Source organism: Podarcis pityusensis (assembly GCF_964106645.2).
Source record: "Podarcis pityusensis genome assembly, chromosome: 12".
Lineage (NCBI taxonomy): Eukaryota > Metazoa > Chordata > Lepidosauria > Squamata > Lacertidae > Podarcis > Podarcis pityusensis.
This window is the reverse complement of record NC_138037.1, coordinates 37,755,350-37,781,175: the sequence shown is the minus strand read 5'-3', so window position 1 is coordinate 37,781,175 and position 25,826 is coordinate 37,755,350. Positions and strand designations below refer to the sequence as shown.

The 25,826-nt window shown below is 41.1% G+C and overlaps 1 protein-coding gene and 1 long non-coding RNA gene across 10 annotated transcripts in view; one reads left to right on the top strand and one right to left on the bottom strand.

Moving 5' to 3' along the window:
* Nucleotides 1-25,826, bottom strand: part of CREB5 (cAMP responsive element binding protein 5) — a 263,319-nt gene that overhangs the window by 92,786 nt on the left and 144,707 nt on the right. The window contains exon 1 of one of the 9 annotated variants that reach the window (XM_080974914.1): nt 5,163-5,341. The exons of the other annotated variants lie outside the window; for them this stretch is intronic. Coding sequence (XP_080831040.1) covers nt 5,163-5,209 — 47 coding nt within the window. The 5' untranslated portion in view covers nt 5,210-5,341. Of the gene's footprint in view, nt 1-5,162; nt 5,342-25,826 lie in introns of those variants that run through there. 9 annotated transcript variants of the gene reach the window in all.
* Nucleotides 5,141-6,213, top strand: LOC308459641. Its single transcript, XR_013978254.1, has 2 exons — nt 5,141-5,263; nt 6,132-6,213. It is a non-coding gene; the product is annotated as an uncharacterized lncRNA (long non-coding RNA).

Sequence of the window (25,826 nt, the reverse complement as noted above, 5' to 3'; positions counted from 1 at the left end):
GATTAAACAACCTTTTCATTGAAAAACAGAGCGTGTTTGTGATATATTGTTGCAACAAATTTTGAGAAAATGTACTGGATCCATTGTAGAAAGAGAAAAAATATATTTCATCCTATTATGTTACGCTGGTGTCAGGGGTGAGGGGAAAGATCCCATTTAGTACCCAATAGTGTGCACATGGGGGACGTGGGTGGCACTGTGGGTTAAACCACAGAGCCTAGAACTTGCTGATCAGAAGGTCGGCGGTTTGAATCCCCGCCACGGGGTGAGCTCCCGTTGCTCAGTCCCAGCTCCTGCCAACCCAGCAGTTCGAAAGCATGTCAAAGTACAAGTAGATAAATAGTTACCGCTCCAGCGGGAAGGTAAATGGCGTTTCCATGCGCTGCTCTGGTTCGCCAGAAGTGGCTTAGTCATGCTGGCCACATGACCTGGAAGCTGTATGCCGGCTCCCTTGGCCAGTAAAGTGAGATGAGCGCCGCAACCCCAGAGTCGGTCACGACTGGACCTAATGGTCAGGGGTCCCTTTACCTTTTAGTGTGCACATGCGGCAGTGAAAGGGAGTAGAAATAACTTTTCTGTTGCTTTCCTATAATACTAGAACTTTGGTTCACCAAATGAAATGTATTGGCAATAAGGTCAGGACAAAAACCAATGCACTTCATCACATGCTGTGTGGTCCATTTATGAATTCACTGCCAATTGATCCAAGTGAGAGTGCTATTGCTTTCATGTCCTCCTTTCAGGCTTCCCATAAGCACTCTAGCTCAGTGGTAGAGCTTCTGCTTTCCATACAGAAGATCCAATCCTCAGCATCTCAAGATAAAATGGTGAATGTCCCCCGGCTGGAAGCTTGGAGAGCTGCTGCCCGCCATTTTGGAAATACTGAGCTAGATATGGACCAAAGCAGTTTCCTCTCTTGCTAGCTGAGTGCTCCATGTGGAAAACAACACCAGATAAACCTTTGGGTCTGATCTAACAAGGAGAATGCTTATGTTCAAAATGTGCTCATGGTGGCCACAGGATTATGTCACTCTAAGTGGGAATTAGACAAATGTATGGAGGCCATATGGTGGCTAAATAGAACATCAATTTTCAAAGGCAATTAATACTGGTTTTGGGAGCAATAAGAGCAAAGGGAGGATTACTGCCTCCTTGAGGGCTTTCTAGAACAGGGGTCAGAAACCTTTTTCAGTAGGTGGCTTAGTCATGCTGGCCACATGACCTGGAAAGTGGCCAGTCCACTTTCCCTCAGACCTTGTGGGGGGCCGGACTATATTTTGAAGGGGGGGGGGAATGAACGAATTCCTATGCCCCACAAATAACCCAGAGATGCATTTTAAATAAAAGGGCACATTCTACTCATGTAAAAACACCAGGCAGGCCCCACAAATAACCCAGAGATGCATTTTAAATAAAAGGACACATTCACGCTGATTCCCAGACTGTCCATGGGCCAGAATGAGAAAGTGACTGGGCCGCACCCAGCCCCTGAGCCTTAGGTTGCCTACCCCTGTTCTAGAAGAATCTGGCCAGCCAGTGGGGAGGGGTGGGTGGGGAGTAGGCTGGACTAGACTGACCTTCAATCTGACCTATCATGAATCTTATATTCAATTACACATCTTAAATAACGAGTCAGAAAAGAGGAAACACAAGTTGCATGTTACAGACACCGTGGGCTGACATTTAAATTTTGTGGTGACTGGAGGGGAAGTACCCATAGTCAGGAAAACAATAAATTTCCCCTTAATCTGTTGGACTGAATTAAATAACTTCACAGAAACTTTGGAACAGCCAAGGGAAGTTTAAGGCAAGAAAGGAAAATCTTTGGTGTTGTCCTTTCCTTTCCTTTTTTGCTGTCTGGTTGTTTAGAGCGTAGAAATGGGCAACCAGGACAGTTCTCTCCACCCACCGAATCTTTAGAATTCTTGCCAAGATAAAGAATGGTTTCTCCTGCCCACCTTCCTTCCAAGACAATAAAATGTAGTAAGTAAATGTCTTGTAGGAAATCAAAAAAGTAACATTACATGAAGGAGCAACTGGAGGGTAAAAAACAAAACAAAACATGGGGCATCTCTGTGATTCCCTGATAATTGGTCAGGAATTGTTGAGCAGATTCATAGTTAGATGGGTTTATAAAATCATATTTTCCATCACAAGTGTATTTTTTATAGTTTCTGTACTTTGTACATTCCTATTTTTAAAAGTAGAGTCTCTGGTCAAAATCTAATAAACAAATCCTATAGATTAAAGATAATTTAATAAATAAACCCTATAGAGTCAAAATAATTTAATAAAGAAATACTATAGAATCGATGCAACTTTTTTCAGCGTAGTAAGCACTGCTTACGGAAATATTGGATGCTCATAGATCTCTGCTAGATCTCTACTTGGAAGCTGTTGAAAAGGCAGGTGTCCTCTATGGATTGTGAATGGAAAACCATACTCTGTGCCATTTTTAGCTACTTTCCTCATTCACAAGAGCAATCGGCAGTGCAGCTGGCAAGCCAGGCACTTGTGGGTCTCAGTCACCACAACTTTCGAAGTCTGTACGGTACTTTGGAGAAGCAGAGATTGCAGAAATGGCCTTGCCTGAAACCCCCGCCCACCAAATGGTAGCAATCAACTCCCATGAGCAAAGAAAACCCCCAAGATAACATGTGAACAAGCCCAAAAGTTTGTTCTGTGCAACACTTTTTTAAGGATCCCAGACGTTTCCCACTTCTGATGGGCAGTGTGCAGTGGGACGTATTTACATGGATATAATGGAATATCTTTTATAAACTTGTTTCTTGCACAGGATCCTTTGGCACAACACATCTTGGGTGCTGCTCTGTACTTGTGGCAAATTAAACATTTTCATGTGGATGAGTCAGTTACAACTGTTGTTTATGGAGAATCTTTCCACTGTACCGGAGATGAGTCTAGTTCAGCCCCACCAGCGAAGACTGATACAGGTACTATACAACCATGGTTGCACTATACAACCATGGTTCATCCATCAGAAGCATTCCAGGGGCTTTCACCTTTCCTTCTGTGTGGCCATTGCTCCACAACTTTCTGTTTGTAGGCTAACAAACAAAGGTTACTGTCAGGTGCACCAACTCCCAGGAGCCGAGCCCATTTGGACATATTTTTTGGGACAGCCCCCCCCCCCCATGTTCAAAGGGGTGGGGGCGGCCAAGTGCAGAGCCAAGCACAGTGCAACTTCAGTGGCTGGCTCCTTCTCCTCTTCCTCCTGCCATGGAGGGGAAGGAGCGGGGAAGCAGCCCCCAGGAGAAGCCGCCGGCCGTTGAAGCCGAACTGCCACCATTTTCAGCTCCACTCCTGGCTCCCCCAAAAGTCCTGATGACACACATGCAACATCAGCCGTCCAGTCACCCTCAAATGTTGACACCTCTGATTACTATTACCTCTCTGCCACTGTTAGCACTAACCTTTAGCTAGCCATAATGGCATTTTGCAAATCCACTTTAAACTATGCTGTGAAATGGGATTTGGCACACTCCAAAATTAGGTCTGAAACAGCAAAGGAAGGAATGGCCACATGAGAGGGGAGGAGAGAGGAATGCTTGTTTGTTATCACATTTTTATTTTTTTCACTGTAAATAACTTTAGCATAAGGTGTAAGGCACTTCCACATAAATGGGTTTCCTGAATGTCAAATATGCTGATTCAGAGCACCTGACGCCAGGAAGCCATGCGGCAAGTCTGGTTGTCACTGAGCTGACTGCCACTAGGCCATACTACAGAACACCTTTACCTTTTCCATTTAACCCTCCTTCCACTATATTTTCTTTTAGAAAGCCAAAGGGGGCAGGGGGGAGGGAATAAACCTGGTGTTTCAAATTCTGGCAAAGCACAGATTACATTATGGAAATAAAATATGAAATGGGCCATGCATCTATGTAAAGACTCCCAATATTTGCGATTCATTTATTTGTAAAATTTGTTATATAGGCTTTGATTTAGCATGGTTTATAGTTTAAAATTCCAAACGCCCTGTCTCAACCCTCCCAGGAATTAGCTACATGTGGCAAGTATTTTGCTTTCTTCTTAACAGGTATGTTTGCGGGGAGGGAGGGTATAAATCTCAGGGACTCTTTGCAACAGAGAGCACGAGCGTGAACGCCCAGGAGCCACAATCCTGAAATCGCTTTGGTTGTAAGTTCCCCCACCGACATAAATAAGTGGTTGCATGGCTTGCAGAACTGCGTTGGCAAAGCATTAGCTTGAAGCCCTGAGTGGCACCTTTGGGACACGACGCACAAATCACAACCCTAAATGATTTATATCCTAGAGAGCGTATCTTTACCAGCAAAACCTTTTATGCGCTCTATTAGACAGCAGTTAACTGATCTCAAATTGACCAGTCTTATTTCAAAAGCAGTCCTGTCCCCCATAGCCCTTCCTTGAAACCCAGTTTCAAAACTGTGTGTGTGTGTGTGTGTGTGTGTATTCTAGCAGAAAATAATTCGCAGCTGTGATAATATCAGGTTGGGATTTTTTTTTTTAAAGAAAGGAAAAGGAAAACACTATACTATAGTTTTACATTGAATAATAAAAGATAAAAAAGGGCAGTCTGTGAATAATTAGGGGTTGCTGTCTGAAGCCAGTTGCAGTCACTGCAACTGATAATAAACTTAAACCCCCTCGAGAGCAGGTAAACGCTTTGCAACCCTGACCCCCTACATCTCACATTACTTAACTACCCTGCAGCTCCAACATTACATCACCATCCCAATGATTGGTCCCTGCAGTTTAACTCTCTCCCTGTCTCCTCCGATTAGGAACGAAAGAGCAACGCCAGGGAAGGAGGGAGGGGAGGAAGCAGCAGCCTCGGAAGAAACTTCGCTCGAAAGTTTGCTGCGCTCCCTCGCTTGGGCCGGTGCAGATCGGAGGATCCGCTCCACAACTCTTTATGGAGGAGGATGAGGATGTTTGTAAGCAGAAAGCAAACTGCACCGAAGTGCAGAGAAGGACAAGGGGGCGGGTGGGGAGGACGAGAGAGAGATATATATGCTCCCAGAGGAAATGAATCAAGAGGCAAAAAAATAAAAGCAAGAGAAAGGTGGTCGTCTGACTGGTGGTAGTAAGAGGAGGAATGGTAGTAGTAAGTCGTGCGAGAGCAGAGCGCGATCAGAAAAGGAAAATTAAAAACAAACCTCATGGACATCACTGGGTCTGAATTCCCTGCTGAGGTGCAGAACATGAGAGCCCTGGAATGAGTGTATCGAGAACCTGAGCCAAAGCTTAACTAGCCCGAGTGAGTCATATCCTTCCCATTTGATTCCAGTCCAAATGGTGATGTAATGCTCTGGCTCTCTCTCTCTCTCTCTCTCTCTCTCTCTCTCTCTCTTCTACGCCTGCCTCTCTCCCTCCTCCTCCTCCCTTTTTCCTTTTTAGCTCGGTGCTAGTGAAGTCACCATTTAAATCTGGCAGAGCTGAAGCTGAAAAACTTCAATGTAACCAAAACAGCCCCAGGCGAAGTTCCAGACGCACAGAGACTTGGTGGTGCAATTGCCATTGGAAACGGGTAAACAGTGGGAGAAACAGTGCCGCCTCACAAGGGCCCGAGCAGCTGCCTGGGCGAGATCACAGTCAGACCCCGGGAACGGGGCTGTCGGAGATTTAATGGTTTTGTATGTGTGTGTGTTTTCTTTCTTCCCACCTCAGAAGATGCTACACACACACACACACACACACACAGGCGCATTCCCGCACATTTTAAGACCCCAAGGAAGAAGAAGAAGAAAGGGAGGACTTGCAAATGGGAGGAAAGCAGCTATGGAAAGAGGAAAGAGGAGGTGAAACAAGCAGGAACAGGAGAGAGAAACTATTCGAAATATGCTTAGGCTTATAGGGAATGAACGCAGACATATCTGTCAAGAAGTCTTAAATCGAAGAGTCGCCCTTGTTCTTGAAGGCCAGCCCAGGGCCCAGTTCATAGGGAATGAATGGCGCTGCCTTGGTAGTAACAGCCCAGGAGAATCTCTGCTCCAAGGAGCCAGGCAATTCTTTAAAAACGTTTTCATAGCTGGCATTCTATTGTTATTAATTCCCACACTTGCTCCCCCCCCCCCACAACCTCTGGTGTGTGTTTTTTTTTTAGCAGTTTTCTCTGCTTCCATCAGGATCGCACTACCATCATGGGAGGAGAGGCTTGACGACATGACACCTGTCTCCATTTCCTGCCTCTTAGGTTTTGTTTTTTTTTTTTAAACCACTTCATCTCCCGTGACCACCATTTTATTTCACTTTTTCAAAACCATTGCGTGTCCTCGACGCACACCACATCGGCAGTGAACCTCTTGCTTCCCTCGAGGGAAGCAGATACCGCGCTAGCACAAAAAGAAAGTAAAAGGGTTTTTATTGTGGTTGTTGTTAAAACAGTTGCTATGTCTGGTAACAACAGTGTCAGCTGGTGGAAGAATCAAGAGATTTGTTATCTCCTGGGAAGTTGAATCCAGGCTGCCATTAACATTCGTTTCTGCAGCAGACCTGACAGTGCATGGTTGATTGCGCACAGTCTAATAATCATAGAATCATAACGTTGGAAGGGACCCTGAGGATCATCCAGTCCAACCCCCTGCAATACAGGCCTATGCAGCTGTCCTGTGTATGGATCGAACCCGCAACCTTGGTGTTATGAGCGCCATACTCTAGCCAACTAATGTCTAATAAAAAGCTGGAGGGCTTGGCTACAGAATACCAGTTATCTATGTACCACTTGATTTTAACATTTCACACTACTAGTTGCTCAGGAGTTATGGGAAGTGAAAGAGAGTGATGTGCCTCTGAGATGTGGATGGGAAAATAACTGCAGCACACCATCGCTTGTAGCACATTGCAGGAGAATACCTTATGAGGACTGCTAAAGTGTTGTAGTGTAAAAGCACCTTGTGTGGCTGCCATTATTTTAACAGCAGCCCATTTCTAAGATGCTTCCGTTGTGCAAATTGCAGCAGCAGGAGCCGCTGTCATAAATGATGCTTCTACAGAGGTGAAGAATAAATATCCCCCGTAAGATAAATCACTTTTTCCCAGCTCGATGGGCATGACCATCACTTAAATTTAAGAAAACATCTCTGTTATTTTCAGACAGTTTGGTTACAGCTATGAATTGTTGCTATCTCTGGGGACTAATATCTATGGCTGCGAGTTGGGTAAGGAGGGAAATAAAGGAGGGCATATTCCTTTCTGTGGATCGGGCAAACTCACTTGATACTAATACTATGTGGCCAGTGAAAGTGACAATGTTACCAAGTGAAACAACTTGGAATTAGAGGTGATCAGCCATAATTATTCCTGGCGCCACTGAAGTCGGTGGCTTGACAGTATCATATGTAGTTATAAAGTTTGGTTCATTGTGTCATTGGCCTGCATAACTCATTTATGTCTGAATGACCAGTTATTGATTTCTCATCTTCTGTAACATAATAAAAAGAAGTTTAATCACTCTAAAGCTTTCTTTTATTTCCATGCTACTTTCAACTGTACAACATGCAGAAGCACCTCTGTTTTTATTTCCCAGTTGCCCTGCAAAATAATATTCTAAAGGATGGGGTATACATTTTATAAACAAAATAATAAAAATATAACGATTGCAAGTCTCCTGTAAAAAAAATAAAAATGTTCGGGTTGTTCAGTTCTAATTTTTTTCTTAAGGATTTCAATGCGTTTAAATCTTGGGAGCCAAATTTCAAAGACGACATGGTACTTATAGATATGATTTGGAATATCTGGTTTTAAGAGTTTTTTTTTTTTTAAAAAAAACCCAACAACTGAATAAATGTTTCTAATACCATTCCTAACGTAGGATGGCGGGTTCATAAATAAAAGGAAAGCAAAACCATTAAAAAAAGCAAAAGCCATAACTCACATAGTCTCCAAGTTCCTACAGATGAAAATAGGGCATGCCTGTAACACCCTTATATACAGACCAATGATCACTACCAGGACCCAACCCCTGTCTCTGGTCAGACATTGCTAATGACTGATGTATGAGTTACTGCACCCATTTACTCTGCAATAGCCTCTCTTATATGGCTTTAAAAGCCAAGAATCTGTTTGCTCTTTTAGTTAAACACACATCTAAAAACTGTAACGGTCTGGTAACATGTTATCGCAGTTCAGAACGCACCTCAGCATCTGCAAGTGTGTAAAACGACAGGCTGCACACTGCATGGTACAGTGGTACCACAGGTTAGGTACCTAATTCGTTCCGGAGGTCCGTACTTAACCTGAAACTGTTCTTAACCTGAAGCACCACTTTAGCTAATGGGGCCTCCTGCTGCCACCGCGCTGCAGGAGCACGATTTCTGTTCTCATCCTGAAGCAAAGTTCTTAACCCGAGGTACTATTTCTGGGTTAGCAGTGTCTGTAACCTGAAGCGTATGTAACCTGGGGTACCACTGTGCCTTCATTCATTTCCATTATTTACATGTGGGTCCTCCACTGGGGAGAGGCTTCATTTTGCCCCTGTGGCCTCTTAATTTTCCTCTACTGAGTGCATTCAATGGGGCACAAGCAAGAGACTGAACATACGATCGTTCTAGGGCTGCCATATTTTGAAAAGCAAAAAAAGAGGGCACATTTGCCAACTTCTGCTTTTAACTCGGGATCACTATGACGACTGTGCTCGTGAAAAAGAGGGTGTGTCCTGGGAAAAGAGGACATGTGGCAACCCCAAAGGCTCAGAAAAATAATCCCAAATCGTAATAGAATAAAATAAAAATATGTTTCTTTTTCTGGAACGTGTCAGGTGATTTTTCAAATCAATTTGATGGAAGTGTGGGGCTCATCCATCTCTAGAAGGTATGGCTATAGCCCAGCCTTATCTGCTATAGCAGGGGTCAGCAAACTTTTTCAGCAGGGGGCCAGTCCACTGTCCCTCAGACCTTGTGGGGGGCTGGACTATATTTTGAGGGGGGGGGAATGAACGAATTCCTATGCCCCACAAATAACCCAGAGATGCATTTTAAATAAAAGGGCACATTCTACTCATATAAAAACACCAGGCAGGCCCCACAAATAACCCAGAGATGCATTTTAAATAAAAGGACACATTCTACTCATGTAAAAACACGCTGATTCCTGGACTGTCTGCGGGCCGGACTGAGAAGGCGATTGGGCCGGATCCAGCCCCCGGGCCTTAGTTTGCCTACCCATGTGCTATAGCCATGGCAGCACATGCAGGGGATTGTATTGCATATTTGAGACAAGCAGGAAAGAGGTTTATTTGCTGCTCAACCCTTCCTGTTAAATGTTTTCACTGACACAAGGAAGCTGACAACTGCCGGATGCACAATATTCTTATATCAACCTGAAAATAGGATTACACCCATGTTCATTCTTTGTCGGTTCCAGAAATCTTTTTTGCGTGGTTGCTTATATTTCTTTTCCACAGCCCCAATCCAGCATCCCCAATGGTGTAGTTTCCAACACTGGCTCCTAGGAAGAAAGCACCCCTGTACAGTGAAGTTGGGGTCCCTGCACACGATTCTGTTCTCCAAAGTGCCTCCCTGTGCAACAGGCTACAATACTGGACCTGTATACTAACTATAAATATTGTCTTATAGTACAGAACCTTTCAAAAGGAAAGGGGCGTTCAATAGAATGTGGTGGTCAGTGAATTCAACATTGCATCATAATTAATAGGTTTCATAAAATTAATAAAAGGTTCATCTACTACACATCACACTTTTCTAAACATACTTGGGGAAAAGATGCATTACATTTCGGCACCTCGGTTATCCGTTCTGTGGTCGTTACACAGGTGAGCGGAGGAACAATTCAGGATCAACTATTTCTCAATCAAAATGTCTTTTTGAATGAAGCTAAATGCTTAAATAGAGTTAAAAACAAGACGACTGGTTTGAGGGTATTAAAAAGTCGCTTCCAACTCAGGTATTTTCAAGGTCTGTTGACACCCCCCCCCCAAATCCTTACAGGAAACACTGTTATCCCATTTTCCTTCCTGTGACCTGTAAATGATGTAGGATTTCCTGTAGTCCAGAGGAAATCTCACTCAGATACCAAAGCTGCACCTTTTCATGTGTGTATTAACTTTATTCCTTTCTATTCTCCTTCCCTTTCTCTTCTCCTTGCATTCCTCATATACAGTATTTCTAACATCCAGACGTTCTGAAGAATAGAGGCTGATGGGATGGGAAGCAAATGATATTTTAATTCCAAAGGGATCCAACTTCAGAACAGTGCCCATGGCTCCAATTTTGCAGACTAGCTGAGGAATGTTTATAGCCCCCCTCCCTGCAGCGTATCTCATCCTTGGGGAGAGGGTGGTGTGGCAGATATCACAGCTGTCTGATGTAAGCACGGTTAACAATTCCACTACTCTGGCTGCAAAGCTCGTATCTCTGCACAAAGGAGCAATGTGTACGCTTTGAAAATCACACCACCCAGTAATTATTTGGCAAGAGCACCATCAGCTGAAGCAAGCACGGGGAAAAAGCATTTAAAATGTTTAAAAGTCTAGAACGTGTATCCATAACTTGAAACAGATCGTTGTTTAATTAAAAATACATTTGTGCACACCTACGTACAAACAAACAAACAGCGCCTACGTACAAGCCCTAAATTCACCGTGAAGTAGGTTCTGCTGGAGTTAAGTGGGACTTACATCCAAGAAAACATGCTCAGGATCAAGACATTTGATCAGCAACTTTCTCTGTTTTTTAAAAATAAATTTTATTAGAGTTTGGGGAAGGGGATACAAAGATTATCTATTCTCTTTTTAATCAAAACTAAAATGTTAATCTAAATAAAAAGACAGGCCGAAAAGAAAAAGGGGAAAAGAAAGGGGAGGGGAGGAGAGGAAAAGGAAAAGAGAGAAAGAGAAAAGGATGGAAAAATAGAGAAGGGATGAAGGGGAGAGAAAGAGAGAGGAGATAAAGAAAAAGAAGGAAGGAAGGAAGTTAAGAAAATAAAGACCCTCTGATTCTTCATCTGTTTGCTATAGATAAACATTATTCAACTCATCCACACCAACATAACACCGAGTAAAGCCACTTTCTATAATCTAAAATTATCTTCAATCCTCAAACCCCAATGCCAATAGTTCATTTTGTTTTTCACGCAAAAAGTCTACAAGAGGTTTCAAATCTTTAGTAAATGTTAACAACGGCTTTTCTCTGATTAAACATGTCAATTACGACATCTCAGCTAAGTCCATTCCTCCATAGTTGGCAATGATGAGCCTTTCCATCTTTGTGCATATAAAAGTTTTGCTGCCATAATCATATACTGAAACGAAGTTCCATAGTCTTTTTCTAATGGTATGTCCATAAACCCTAGCAGGAAGAGCTCTGGTTTCAGTTGAAAATTAACCTTCAAAAATCTCTGTATCAGTGTATGTATACATGTCCAATTTTTTTTTGGCTTTTTTTACATGTCTACCAATCATGGTAAAATGTCCTTCCACCTTCACCACAATTCCAACACTTATTTGGAATATTTTTATACATTCTAAATAGCTTCTCGGGAGTTAAATACCATTGACACGTCATTTTATACAAGTTTTCTTTTAAATCCTAACACAGTGTGTATTTTAACCTTTGGTCCACATATGTTCCCACTGTTCTTTAACTTGTTCTTCTTGCATTTCAATTTTCAACAGTAATTCATACATTTTCGCAATAACATGTCCACCATCCGCACACAATTGTATTTCAAAGTCAGTCTTTTTTTGTTCTATACCAAGTAAACTGTAAGTGAGAAAACCATTGGTTTCCTCTTGTTAGTTATTCCCTTGTTTTCACTTTGCAGTCTCCTTGATTCCACTCTAATAACTTTTGGTAAGTTAACAATTTCTCTTTGCCTATCCTCTCTTTTCTGTGTTTCGCATCCAAAACAACTTTCTCACTGACTGATTACAACTGGTGCAGAGTCATTTCTATACTACAGCTACGGTTCACAACCGGAGTGCTTGAATTTCAGCTGATGCTAGTTCCACTGATTAGAATGGTATCAAATCATCTTAAATCGAGCTGCTCTATCTGAACTAATCTATGTGATGTGTTGCAAACTATAGATTGCATAAGCTGGAAAAATATATATGTCTATATTACCATTTGTATGGGCGAGAATAATTCTGAAATAATTGTTCTCCATTGAGGGAAGACTCATTTTCACAGACATTATTTTTCCTTTTCAACCCAAGATCCTTCTAGTCCCAGTGGAATCAAGAGGGCCAGCAAATTTCAGGGTTAAATAAGCTTTAATGACTATCACATGTACAAAGACTTAAACCTAGCATTATTTTTTTTTATTTTTTTAAAAAAATGTGACATCTCTTCCTTTTTTAATTTAAAATAACCATCCAGGTGGTTTCCTAAGGACTTCTTTGCAAATTGCTTCCAGTGAACCCTTTCGGTCACAGACCACTGCAAAAACCATGTGGAGTTATTCAGTGTTCAGTTCGACTTGGGTGTCCTATGTTTTTATAGTGGACAGAACCATAGAGAAATTTTATCCACAAGGCTACATTGATAGAGACAGAGCATGCCTCACTGTGAAGCGAGATGCCAAAATTATTCTGGAATAAGATAGCTCTGAGTGGGGAGAAAATACCTCAAGATAGCATTTGAAGGCACAAAAACTGATCAAAATCACCCAATATGGAGGCTAAATGGCCAAAATATTGGGAAATACTAGAAAAGGATGGAGACAATTGGAAATTGCAGAGTTTGGAGAAAATGAAAGACAAAGTGCGAGATTGGTTACATTACGCTCAGATTAAAGAAGTTTTTAAAAATGATAAAAAACTAGGGTTCCAGGTGGAGAAATCGAAATTAGAAACAGAATTGTTAGAACCAAAGATTAAGGTACTTTCAAGGATGTATAACTTGCTGTTGAAATGGAATACACAAGATGAAACGGTTAAATCGGCTATGATAAGGTGGGCACAGGATATTGGGCATAATATCATGTTTGAGGACTGGGAGAGGTTGTGGAACAATGGATTGAAATTTACTGCATGTAACGCTCTGAAAGAAAATGTAATGAAAATGATTTATAGATGGTATATGACCCCAGTCAAACTTGCCAAAATTTACCACCTGTCTGATAATAAGTGTTGGAAATGCAAAGAGTGTGAGGGAACGTTCTTCCACCTCTGGTGGACTTGCCCTAAAGTGAAGGCGTTCTGGGAAATGATTTATAATGAACTGAAAAAGGTATTTAAATATACCTTCACTAAGAAACCAGAGGCCTTCCTTTTGGGTATTGTCGGCCAAGGGGTGGCAAAGAAGGACCAGACATTCTTTATGTATGCAACAACAGCAGCAAGGATACTTCTCGCAAAATATTGGAAAACTCAAGATCTACCCACACTGGAAGAATGGCAGATACAACTGATAGACTACATGGAACTGGCTGAAATGACCGGCAGAATCCGTGACCTGGGAGAAGAGAGGATTGAGGAGGACTGGAAGAAATTTAAGAACTATTTACAAAAGTATTGTAATTTGAGTGAATGCTAAACAAGACGCTAGATCAAAATAACTGAGCACCACTAAATTTAGAAGTTTTTAAGAAAATAAGTAAGATTGTGAAACTTAGCTCCTTTTGAGAACTATAAGATTATGAAATATAAGGGATATAAGAATTTTAAAATAAGATGATAAATTGCTGACAAAACGTTATAACGATGAAAATGGGAGCGGGAGATGTGAGGAAGTCTAAAGAAAATGTGAAAATATGTTAAGATCAATGTTACATTGTTTACTATGTTTATTTTTATTGTAAAACTTAATAAATTGCTTTAAAAAAAAAAAAACTGATCAAAATCAGAGAATGCCAAACTATTGGCAATACAGGAGATATGTGATGATGTTCCTATTTTAAAACAACTGCAGGGCTCTAATTTTGATTACAGCAGGAGTTTGATGGACTGGAGGAATTCACCTTTACCAGTATGTCATTTTCCAGATCTAAATCCCTCTCCCAGCATTAAATCCAATGGGAAAAGCTGGCACAATACAAGTGCTTCAGGATGCAAGAGTTTCAGGATGTAAATTTGATCAGGAAAACGGGATGGGGCGAAGAGTTAACTCCTGCTCCCCGAATGCCACTATGCTGATCAAAATCACAGCTTCTTGTGACTGCTTAAAATAAATGAGAAAAGTCAGGCCATTTGATTGTGGAACTCCAACACTGCATCAGTACAGTGGTACCTCAGGTTACAGACGCTTCAGGTTACAGACTCCGCTAACCCAGAAATAGTACCTCGGGTTAAGAACTTTACCTCAGAATGAGAACAGAAATCGCATGGCGGCAGCAGGAGGCCCCATTAGCTAAAGTTGTACCTCAGGTTAATAACAGTTTCAGGTTAAGAATGGACCTCCAGAACAAATTAGGTTCTTAACCTTAGGTACCACTGTATTCTTATTGCATACTTGCACAGCAGAAAAACAGATCAAATCTGTTTTAAATCTGCATGTAGTAGAGTAAAAGTGTTTCGAACTGTAATGTATTTGTATGTTTCAGAACCTACAATGGGGACAACAGACATGTGATTCCCATATTTAGGTGGGGCATGACTTTAGCAATATCCTTGAGGCATGCGATTGTGAAATATTTGTCTAAGTCCTCATATCAATGTTGCCCGCTATGAAACCTCTAGAGATTTCCTAAGCCTTCTTCCTATTCTATCCAGTACCTCTCAGGTGAGATTGTCAAAGTCAGTTAGTGTCAACTGCAGTAGAGGGCTCTTTTTTTGTTTCAAGTTGTTGACATTTGCCCTATAGGAAATGGGGTGAGAAATCTGCCTATTCATTTTCATATAGACCTATATAGGTGAAATAGCCTTAAGCCAGTATTGTGCTGGCGACCTGGAAATTAAGTCTTCTGTATCCAATTACTATCTTTGAGCCATGTGGTCCAATTATACAGATTTTTAAATTACAGTTGTAAAACATAGGTGCCTATAAGTAACCCAACAATTCCTGTAGAGACCCCCCCCCCAGTGTTTTAAAAATTATGTAGGGTGTTTTTCACATTAATTAGGCTCGAAGCTACTCCCAACCTGTGCATAAAAACTGCAAGGAGATGCAATCATGGTTTTAAGAAAACAAACAGTTGACTGGTACAAACTAGTACCATACAAGACTAGTGACAAAGGCAATTTTGACTGAATATCTTATATAAACAATTCTCTTTTCCCATTCAGTTATCTAAGTGTGAACAAAATGTCGTATCTGTTCTACCTTAGCTTAGTGGTCTAATTGATCTGTCTTGCTGAATGATCCATTTCCAAATGCATAGTGAAGTGGAAAGACAAAAAGTTAAGAGCCTCATCAGTTGCTAACTTGGAACTCATCATAAAACTGACTGCTCAAGTGACAGGTTCTGGCATGTGGCTGGCCATAACACATTTGAATTAGCTCAACACTCAATTCATTAAGGCCTGATGAGAGAGTTACGAATTAGCCTCAGCTGAAAATCTGAAGGCTTCTGAAGTGTTACCTTCTCACTCTTCTGTTCTATTTCAACAGAGGCTTTGCTGAGAAGGCCCTTCCAAATATATGCAAAATTTGCAGATCCTCCAAGTGCCTATATTTCCCAGGGACAGTCCCAGATTTACAGAAACCATCCTGGTTTCTGATTTGATCCCGAAATGTTCTGCTATTCCTTAGGCAGAACTGTAGCTGGGGGGCGGGGGGCTAGCCAGTTTTTTTTTACCTGGGTGAAGCCACCAGAGGGGTGCCATTGAGGCTCCCTACCTTTGAGGGTGTGTATGCAACTTTGCATGGGATGGTATGCTAAACTGTGTCTTTGACCCAGGTGAAATGCAGCCTCCTTTTGCCCCTGCCTTAGGACATCCCTATTTCCATTGGAGAAATGTTTGAGCGTATGGTAGGATGCCCCTATTTACACTGGAGAAATGTTGGGGATGATGGAGTTATCCAACCCCCAAGCCATCTGAAGGCAGCCCTTCTATAAGGAAGTTCTTTAATGTTTAACGTTTTATTATGTTTTTATATACGTTAAAAGCTACCCTGAGCGGCTGGGGCAACCCAGTCAGATGGGTGATGTATAAATATAACAACAACAACCTTGGTTGTCGAACTTAATCTGTTCCGGGAGTCTGTTCAACTCCCGGAACCGTTCAAATACCAAGGCGCGGCTTCTGATTGGCTGCAGGAGCTTCCTGCACTCAATCAGAAGCCTCAGAAGCTGCGTCAGAAGTTCGGCTTCTGGAAAACGTTTGCAAACCAGAACACTTACTTCCAGGTTTGTGGCATTTGGGAGCCAAGCCGTTCGACAGCCAAGGTACCACTGTAATGGTGGTGGAATAGGGCATCCGTATTTGCATTGGCGAAATGTTGGAGGGTATGACTTTGGTGTTGCAAACCACGTAACACAAATATGTGTTTCTTGTGGTCAGGTGAACTGTGAGATACCGATACAATTCTTCTAATGGAGGAATCATTAAGACAACTGGTCTGCGAACAGGAACACAGTTCCTAAGTGCAGTCCTATAGACATTTGCCTGAGCGAGTCAGTGTCCTTGTACTGAGTTCCATAGTTAACCTATGGCTTTGGCTCCCACAAGTTGTGTTAATGGTCACTAGCTTGGATGGCTTTATAAGAAGATTAGACAAATTCGTGGAGAAGAAGGCTGTTAAGGCATGGTCATTAGGCACAAGGGCTCTGCTCTGCTTCCACTGCCAGGGCACTATGCCCCTGAATGCCCCGGTTGCTGGGAACTACATGTGGGGAGCAGAGACCTGTTGCGCTCAGGTTCTGCTTCCAGGCCTTCCCATGGGCATCTGGTTTGCTACCATGAGGACAGTGGTCTGATCAAGCAGGGCATATTCTTAACAACAGGACTTACTTCTGAGTAGACATGAATAGAATTTCACAGTCACCTTCACATCTTGCTTTTCATCTCAAATTCTGCTCAAGTTAATGTTTAACTTTGAATGCTTTTTCAGATAATGACACTGGTGTTTCCTAGACTGTCACTTCGGACACAAAGTGGAGAGCCCCATATCATCCAGAGGCAATTTGTCACTTCAGCCTTGGATTAACCCCCGACTTGTGTAAATAAATCCAAGGTTGAAGCTCCTACCTCAGGATAAGAGAAAGTGCAAAGACGGTTTTAGTAGCTATTGAAATTCCTTCCTTCCTTGAGGTTATCGACTCCTTTCTTAAATTCCATTTTTTTTTGTCTTGGCTGTTTCTTCTTCGGCTTGCAAAGAGTTCCCCAGGTCACCTATGTGCGGAAACAACAATCCTTTTGTTTGTTTGAAACCTGCTATGTGTTATTTTCATTGGGTGCCCTTGTCATACTTTTCGCATTATCTGAAAGGGTAAGCAACTATTCCCTGCTCACTTTTCCCAGCCAACTCATAATTTTATGCATTTTGGCTGTACTCCCTTCATGCAGACTTCCTCCCCCTCCTGAAACAGAGGAATCCAAATAATTTTGGCTTCAGCTTTTTTGCATGGACCTGAATTAGGGGACAATGAAAAGTAATCAGTCCAAAATCCTATGCATGTTTACTCGAGAGTAAGCCCCGCTGAGTTCATCCTTTCCAAGTAAACATGCACAGGGCTGGGAAATGAGAATTTGTATTTATTTATACTCATATGGTTACCCCCACTTTAAATGTTGAACCCAGCTAATTACATCATGCAGCAACGTAAAACGATTCCAGTGTTCCCAAGGAAACTGTTTTCACTAAACAACATGATTCCTTCATTTTAATCTTATACACACACAGGGCAAACATTTAGTTTTTATCTAACTTCACAGCAATCCCATGCTATATAACCCCCTGGTGGCAATTGAGATTAGCCAGGGTAGCTTGCCATCAGTACTGAAGGCAAAGGTCCCAAAAAACCACATCAGGAATCACTCTTGAGAAGGCCTCTTGCATTTTCATTCACTATCTTTGGTAAAATGCCAGAGGGTCTGAACTTGGCAAGCATCGCAGCACACTCAAAGGGCCATTAATTCCAACTAGTATTTGGTTGATTATCTTTAAAGCTTTGGTTGATTTTGTCTTCCTTCTGTTTTGTTTGGTTTGTTTTAATTTTGCCTCGGTTGTCAATCTAGTTTGTTCTGCATCTTTGGCCTATTAAGACATTATAGCATACTACTGACAGCCATAACAAGGAGGGCACTTTGAGTGTGATTGTTTTCCTTCTTCTGTGATTATCCATGCAAAAAAAATAGCTGGTCTTTCCTCAGACCATTATCTGTTGTTGTAAGAATAGATGAGGTTTCAAATAAGTGATTTTGCTTCATAAAGAACAATGCATAACTCAAACGATTCCGTATCTAGCATCCCAGCATCAGAACTTGGTTCTACATGGCGTCTTAGCCCAGTTCACATGCTATATTGCGCCAAAACAAACCAGGGTGACAGTGTTGAGAAAGCTCATCCCTGAGCCCGGGTTTGGAGGACATGCTAAGCCAAACTATAACTTAGTTTAGCATGGCACAGTCACATAGGAGCCAACGCCTAAGGGCTGTGGGGTCTTTGGCCCCCACAATAAAATATTTGAGGGGTCTGGGCCCCCAACCCAAAGCTGATGGGCATTCCCATTCAAATGGTATGTGTGCACTGCATCATATGATTATGTATATCTTCCAACTTTTGAAACTCAGTCACGATGTCTGATATCATTATTAAGCATTTTCAGTATTTTCATAGCACTTTTAGATGAACAAAGTGATTCACAATTTTCACATCAGGGACTCATTCACACCACCTTTCTTTGCAAGTGGAAAAGTCATCATGAGGTGGCTCACCCACTCCCACATGCTTAAAAAAGGCTCTACATTCTGAAGTATTCTTGATTTTCTAATAATGCCTTTTAAACAGAGAATTCTAATAATTCTAATAAAATTGCAATTCTGGCCATCAGCATCTATGCCTGCTGTTATATGAAGGCATGAATAATGTAGAATCCAGATAACACATTATTTTTACATTTGCTTTCTGATCAAGCACCTGGATCTCCCTAGCATTCTAGCCACTGCACCACACGAGGCAAGATATTTAATATATTTAAGCAAACTAAATGTTACTTTAACTACCTCATTTGTGTTATTTTCAGCGGATACTTTGGCTAGGACCCAAAGAAGTGGAAAACAATTTCCATGAAAAGGCTTTGTATTTGTGTTCCTCAACAACAGCAAGCAGCCACTTACCCTTCCACACACATACACACTGAAACCAGTGTGAAATTGCTTTGTATTTTGTCATAGTTTGGCTCTCCCAAGCAAACCATAAACCACAGGACAAACCATGTTCAGGCATTCAGTTCAATCTCCTAAAATCTAACCTGAAGGAGAAACCAAACTAGATACCATATTGGCCCGAATATAAGCCACACTTTTAAAAAAAACAAATTTGCTTAAATTTGCAACCTTACAAAAATTGGCTTTTACGATATCGCTGCTGAAACAGACATACGGTAAAGCGGAACGGGTGTGAGCGCCTGTGGAAGCAGCTTATATTCAGGTATTGTCTTTTCCCCCCTCCCCCCTTGAGTTTTAAAGGTGCAGCTTATATTCGGGCCAATATGGTAATATTTCCCCTGCACAGCTTGAGAAGCAATCAGTCAATGGACTAGGAAGACTAGGCTAGTCCCCTAAATATTCCTGCTAAATTAAAGTATTAAAGCCTGGTGTCTCCTTCCCAAAGCCCAGGAAGTGTCTGGCCAGCTTAGGGAGGCACAATGCTTATGATGTCGTGGCCCCCTCACATCATCCTTGTGAGTGGGCACATCTGGCCCTAACTGTTCCTCTACGAAAAATTTCACTGCACGCCACTGGAAGCAATTACAGTGGTGCCTCGCAAGACGAAATTAATTCGTTCCGCGAGTTTTGTCGTCTTGCGATTTTTTTCGTCTTGCGAAGCACGGTGTCGGGAAAGTTTTGGAAAAGCTTAAAAAATCACCAAAGTCTTTAAAAACCTCAAAAAAGGCTACTATGTACACTGCGTTCTATGAGTTGCTCCTCGAAGTCAAGTCGCAACTGTATTAACGGTGTTAAGAAAAAGGAAACAAACTTGCAAGGCGTTTCCGTCTTGCGAAGCAAGCCCATAGGGAAAATCGTCTTGCGAAGCAGCTCAAAAAACAAAAAACCCTTTCGTCTAGCGAGTTTTTTGTCTTGTGAGGCATTCGTCTTGCGAGGTACCACTGTAGATAAATATCTAAAGAGATAGGCTTCTATTTTTGTCAGTAAAAAAATAGTTTAATAAACTATGTTTTGCCAAATAAACCTTGTCTTGTTCAGCAAATCTGTATTTTTAGGTGATCCTTAAAGGAGTTTGGCCATAGTCCTTAGCCTCATCAATGTTCAGTTATCTCACATTGAGTTTTGCTCATTATCCAAGCCAGGCATAGGCAAACTCGGTCCTCCAGATGTTTTGGAACTATAATTCCCATCATCCCTGACCACTGGTCCTGTTAGCTAGGGATGATGGGAGTTGTTGTCCCCAAAAAATCTGGAGGGCCGAGTTTGCCTATGCCTGATCCAAGCCAACAACAGAGAATCTCCAGTTCTTTGTTGTCTAGATCTGGTGTAGCTAAAATATTGTTAGGCAACAACGCCCATCATCCCTGACCATGCTGGCTGGGATTAAGAGAGGCCCATAAATTACTCATTTCTGGCAGTAGACTGTGGCCCCAGTGTACAGTTTATCCTACAGGGGATTACTGTAAAGAAAAACCAAGCCGGAGGGATAAGACAAATATAGGTGCCAAAAATCCAGCTATGATCAGGAAAGAACAAGTGCAATTAATAATTCAAATAATCATTTGAACGTTCATTCAGACATTTACCACAAGGTGCCAGCAGTTCTTCTTCACTGTTTTATTGTTTTGTTTTTACAAAAAGCAGAACATTTTTATGACGTTACAAAGAGGAATAGAGCTTCAGATGAGGAACTAACAAGGGAAGCTGTGTCTCAATTCGGACTAAAGAGTGTTCCCTTTTCGTCAAGGACGGAAGCCAAAACTCTATGGTTTTGCAATCATTCTTAAATGTTGTCATCCCCCCCAAGAGGAAACAAAAACAGTTGTTGCATCACAGAATGCAGGATTTCCATCAGCCAGAATGGAGAAGATGAAAGTGCAGTGAAAACTATTTATCATGCTTTATAGCACTCCAAACCACATATAATGACATATTTTCACTTATTTTATTTATAAAATGCACTCTCTGTCTAAAGGCACCTAAGGCAATTTACAAACCTTTAAAACACAATACACAGGGTAACTTCACAAACTCAGCATTTATTAGGTTTTCTGTTCAGTTTTTGCTCTCTTACAGAGAACAACAGAGTTTTGACTGGAGCTTTTCATAAGCACACAGATTTATCATTTCCCCTTATATTAATTTTCTTGTGATACTGTCCTCCTAGGATTGTATCATTTTGGAGCACAAATGGAATATATGTTTTAGAGAAGCGTTTCCCTCCTTAAACTACTGGATTGACTGAGACAAATTATTTCCTCTATTCCTATTGTTGTTGTTTTTTTAATTAAAAATAAATTCCAAATTAAGTTGAGGCAAGAATAGGATAGCTCATCCATATTCAGTTGCTGTTGTGGTTAGTTAAACCATTTTACTCTTCTACATCATGTTGCAGATGTAGGAATTTTCTACCTGGTTCTCATTAGCCAGCTTTATTCATGAATTTTGTGACACCACAAATGGAACGGGACATGGATTCAACTTTACCTAGAGACACAGAGGGGGAGTTTTGTTCAGCCCTCTATAGATGCCAGTCTCTGAATTGCCCAAAGATGTTTCTAAGGAGGTAATCCCTTAAGGAAGTGCAGTCTCAGGGCAGATATCGGTACTACTTCTCTTCCGTCAGAGCTGAATAATAAGAGACAGGCTGTCTTCCAGTTCTCTGAATTTTGGAGTCTCACCTACTCTAGGAATCATTACATTTTCATATGAAATCATTATCGACTATCGCTTTTGAAAAAGCACTTTTCCCTCCAATTTTTTTTACTCTCAAATGAGGTTCAAATAATCTGAAAATCAAAACATTCTGAACTTGCTTAAAATATTTTAATGGGCTCCATTCACAAGATATATGACTAAATATCCCCAGTGAGTAATACGACTTGTAGCCACACCAGCCTTAGTCTGAAATCTGGTCTGGTGTTCAAAAATAAACAGGGTTGTGCCTCTTTAATAGCAACATGGAAGACCACCAAAAAAATCCAAGGGTGCTGCATGAAGAGCTTTTGGTGAGTCAACGGGCAGCAGAATTCTCTTCCATTCAGTGCTCAAGCCAAATTATGAGAATACACATAGAGATACAGGGATTCCATATTTTGATTTTTTAAAAAAACTTAGTATCGCAGGTATTCCATCTTGCTCAGTATTACAGTGACATAGGGCTGCCTACTAAAAACAAGAGGTAAATTAGAGTAATTTGGAAGCACATGCCTTATTGATTACAGTGGTACCTCGGGTTAAGAACTTAATTTGTTCGGGAGGTCCGTTCTTAACCTGAAACTGTTCTTAACCTGAAGTACCACTTTAGCTAATGGGGCCTCCCGCTGCAGCTGTACCGTCAGAGCACGATTTCTGTTCTCATTCTGAAGCAAAGTTCTTAACCCGAGGTACTATTTTTGGGTTAGAAGAGTCTGTAACCTAAAGCATCTGTAACCTGAAGCGTCTGTAACCCGAGGTACCACTGTACTGAGTATTATGAATATGAGCCCATTCATACCTCAAAATTGTAATGGCTGCACTGAAGGTATGTGGAAATTGAGAGGAATGTAAGAGGGTCTTTTTTGTCATAGGCCCTGTTCTTTGGGGTGCATTACGCAAGGAAACATGCCTACTGAGCATTATTACCCTGTAAATCTTCTTTTCCGAAAGTAGTGCAAAATCTTTTTCAAGTTATTACTCTTATTGTTTAGGGAAGCTTTTAGATACTTTTAAGAAGCTTAGTAGGCTATAAATAATTCAGCTGGATTATCACATCTACTTGGTTTTACAATATAAAAATATTCATTTGCTATTTTAAATTGGGCATTGTATCAACCCTTTGTGGTACTTACAGATGGCTGCCTTGTAGAATATTGGAATGATAAGTGCAGGGCATACGTTTCATAAATACAATGATGATGATGATGATGGTGACTGAGGGTGGTGGTTGTTATCCCAGCACAAAAAAACATTAATAAGGAACAGTACGCATGTGAATGGCGTCTTATCAGCACTGAATAGTGACAACTAGCCCCCTCACACACATCAGGGCGAAAGTCTTCGTGCTTAGTAGCTGCAACTTGAGTCCCAGCGCTTCTCTTCTTACGAATACTGTATTCCATTTTAGGAAGCTGCCAGTTAACTCTTTTCCAAACTATACCAGTATTTGTTCATCTATCCCAGTACTGATACCATGACTGGCAGTGGCTCTCCAGGGTCTTTTTCAGTAGTAAGTATTATCCAGAGAATTAAGTATTAACCATAGAACTAAGTATTAACCATAGAATATTAGCATTGGGAAAACTGGCATTTTTCCTTTTTTTAACCACCCAGAACTATAGCCCTTGAAAAACATGTTCATGCTGCTGTGTTTTAACAGCAATCTGGATCTGTAAATGTTTGGAGGAAGGAAGGGCGGGAGATGGATGTTCCTACAAGTCTTTCTTTTTAATGTTTTAAGCAGAGCTTTCCAATACGCTTTAGCACAGCACTTCTCAATCCTTCATGCCGGATCAATGATGATTTGCTATCACTTTTGCAGCATCAAAATTAATTTTCCAATGGAAGAGGTCAACATAGGTGGCTCACAGATCTCACTTACAGAAACCTCACTTTCATCTAAAGTGCTTTGTCTGAATTGTCTTTCATACTGTTTTTCCTTTCAGGTAAAAGCCTAGTTGTCTGGCTCATAGCTATGGCAGTGACAACATAGACGTGTTCTGAGTGTTGTAGTATTTAATAGTCTTAGATAACAGATGCCCCTGACACAATACTTAACCAGGTTCTGTCTTTCTTTCAGTATGCTGATTATTAATGTAAATTCTAGGATATCAGGGGAGAATATTTTACCAGCATAAATATTCTTCAGCTGTTTGATCTTCTGCTATGTTCCATCTTCCTTTGCTTGACAGTCCTCAACATCACAGCACTGCCTGTTTTCTTAATAAGGCACACTCTCCCCCATTTTGAATGGCCTTGTATGTCAATCTTTTACAGTCCCTCCGTGCCATTTTGGATTTAAAATAAACCTGCATCTTTGAAACAGATCATTTTCCCAAACTCAAGGAAAACCTTGATTATATCTCACATAAAAACCAGGGACACCTAGAAGTCACTATGCAAACTTATTTCATATGCTTATGCAAAACTCTGCTAGAGAAACAGAAGAGCTGGGGGCAGGGAAAGAGAAATGAATAACAGTTTAATAGTAATCATTTGGAAGGAAGTATGAACTGAGTAGTTTCATGAGACCAATAAAAGCACCAATAAAATCTCTAGCTTACAGTTACACACTAGCCTTACATTGTTTTGTGAAACCTACCACTTGTTCTTCCCTTCTTTCTTAGTTGCCACCCCTCATAATATGGATTTACTCAGTGCAGTGAGATTTTAGAAACAGATTGTTTCTTCCAAGTGCCATTTATTAAACACAAAATGTGGAAAGTTATTCTGAAAGCAAGCTTTGCATCTGCCTAAGAGTAACATCCAGAATAACGTCCTGAACAATTGTCATATTTCCTGATTATCAATATATGGATACCACAAAGGCACTGTTATCTAATAAATTAGATCTCATTTATAGCACAGAAGAGGGCCACAAAGAAACCTCCAAGAAAATGCAGGACGGTATGAAATGTGCTAGCAGTAAATGCAGAATACCACCTGGACAACTTAATTCTGTCTGGACACTCCAATATGAAATATATAATCCATGATCAAATAAGTCATTACCTTAAAGGTTATGGCCTGCACATCAAGTTTGCAAAAGTGCAGTAGATCTTTCATTCATATTTCATTCCATCCTTTGTTTCATTTTGCACTGGTGCCTTCAAATTAGGAGTTTTAAAACCCTCAATAAGGGGAGAAAAATATAAAACCAACATATGCCCCCAAGGGCCAGTTCACAAATTATTTTAAGTGGTTGTTATTAGCCTTCCTACTTGATAAGCTTCCCTTTGCTAATATGTGCAGCATTTATTTGTCAAAAGAAGCTCCCTCTGTGTGATAGGCTTGTATGCCTCAGAACAAGACCTGTATCTCTGCTTATGCTGCTGTTATCTGTGGATGCCTAGTATGTGACTGTCTTCTAATTAGTTTTCAATAGATAGGAGGCAGAGTCAAGGAGGCAGAGATAACCCACAGGGGAAGGGCTATCTCCACCAGGCATAAATTGGGGGAAAGTTGCATCTCTCAGTTTCACCATATTATCAAAGTGTATTTTCTTTCTCTCTTTCTTAGATGGACCTTCAGTTCATTGGGAGATAGATTCCACTGACATCAAAGGGGCCTAGTTTCAAGTAAATATTCGCTGGGACCTAATTTCAGGTAAATATTCACGGGAGCAAGCTGCATATTCAAGATCGCTTCCCAACTCCTTAACTATTGGAGAGGCTGGAAGCAAACCTCGAATTCTTCTTGTAAAAGCCGTGTTCATGGCCGATCCTCCGCAACACTGCACTTATGTTACCTCTGTGATTCATGAAATAAAGAGCCCAGGTTTCCCTTCCTTTTTAATCCAACAGTTTTATGTATTCCACTGTTATTCATTTAAAGCCAACGAAATTGTCCTCGGGGAATGGCATGCACAAGCACAACATTATAAGTGTTAATAGGA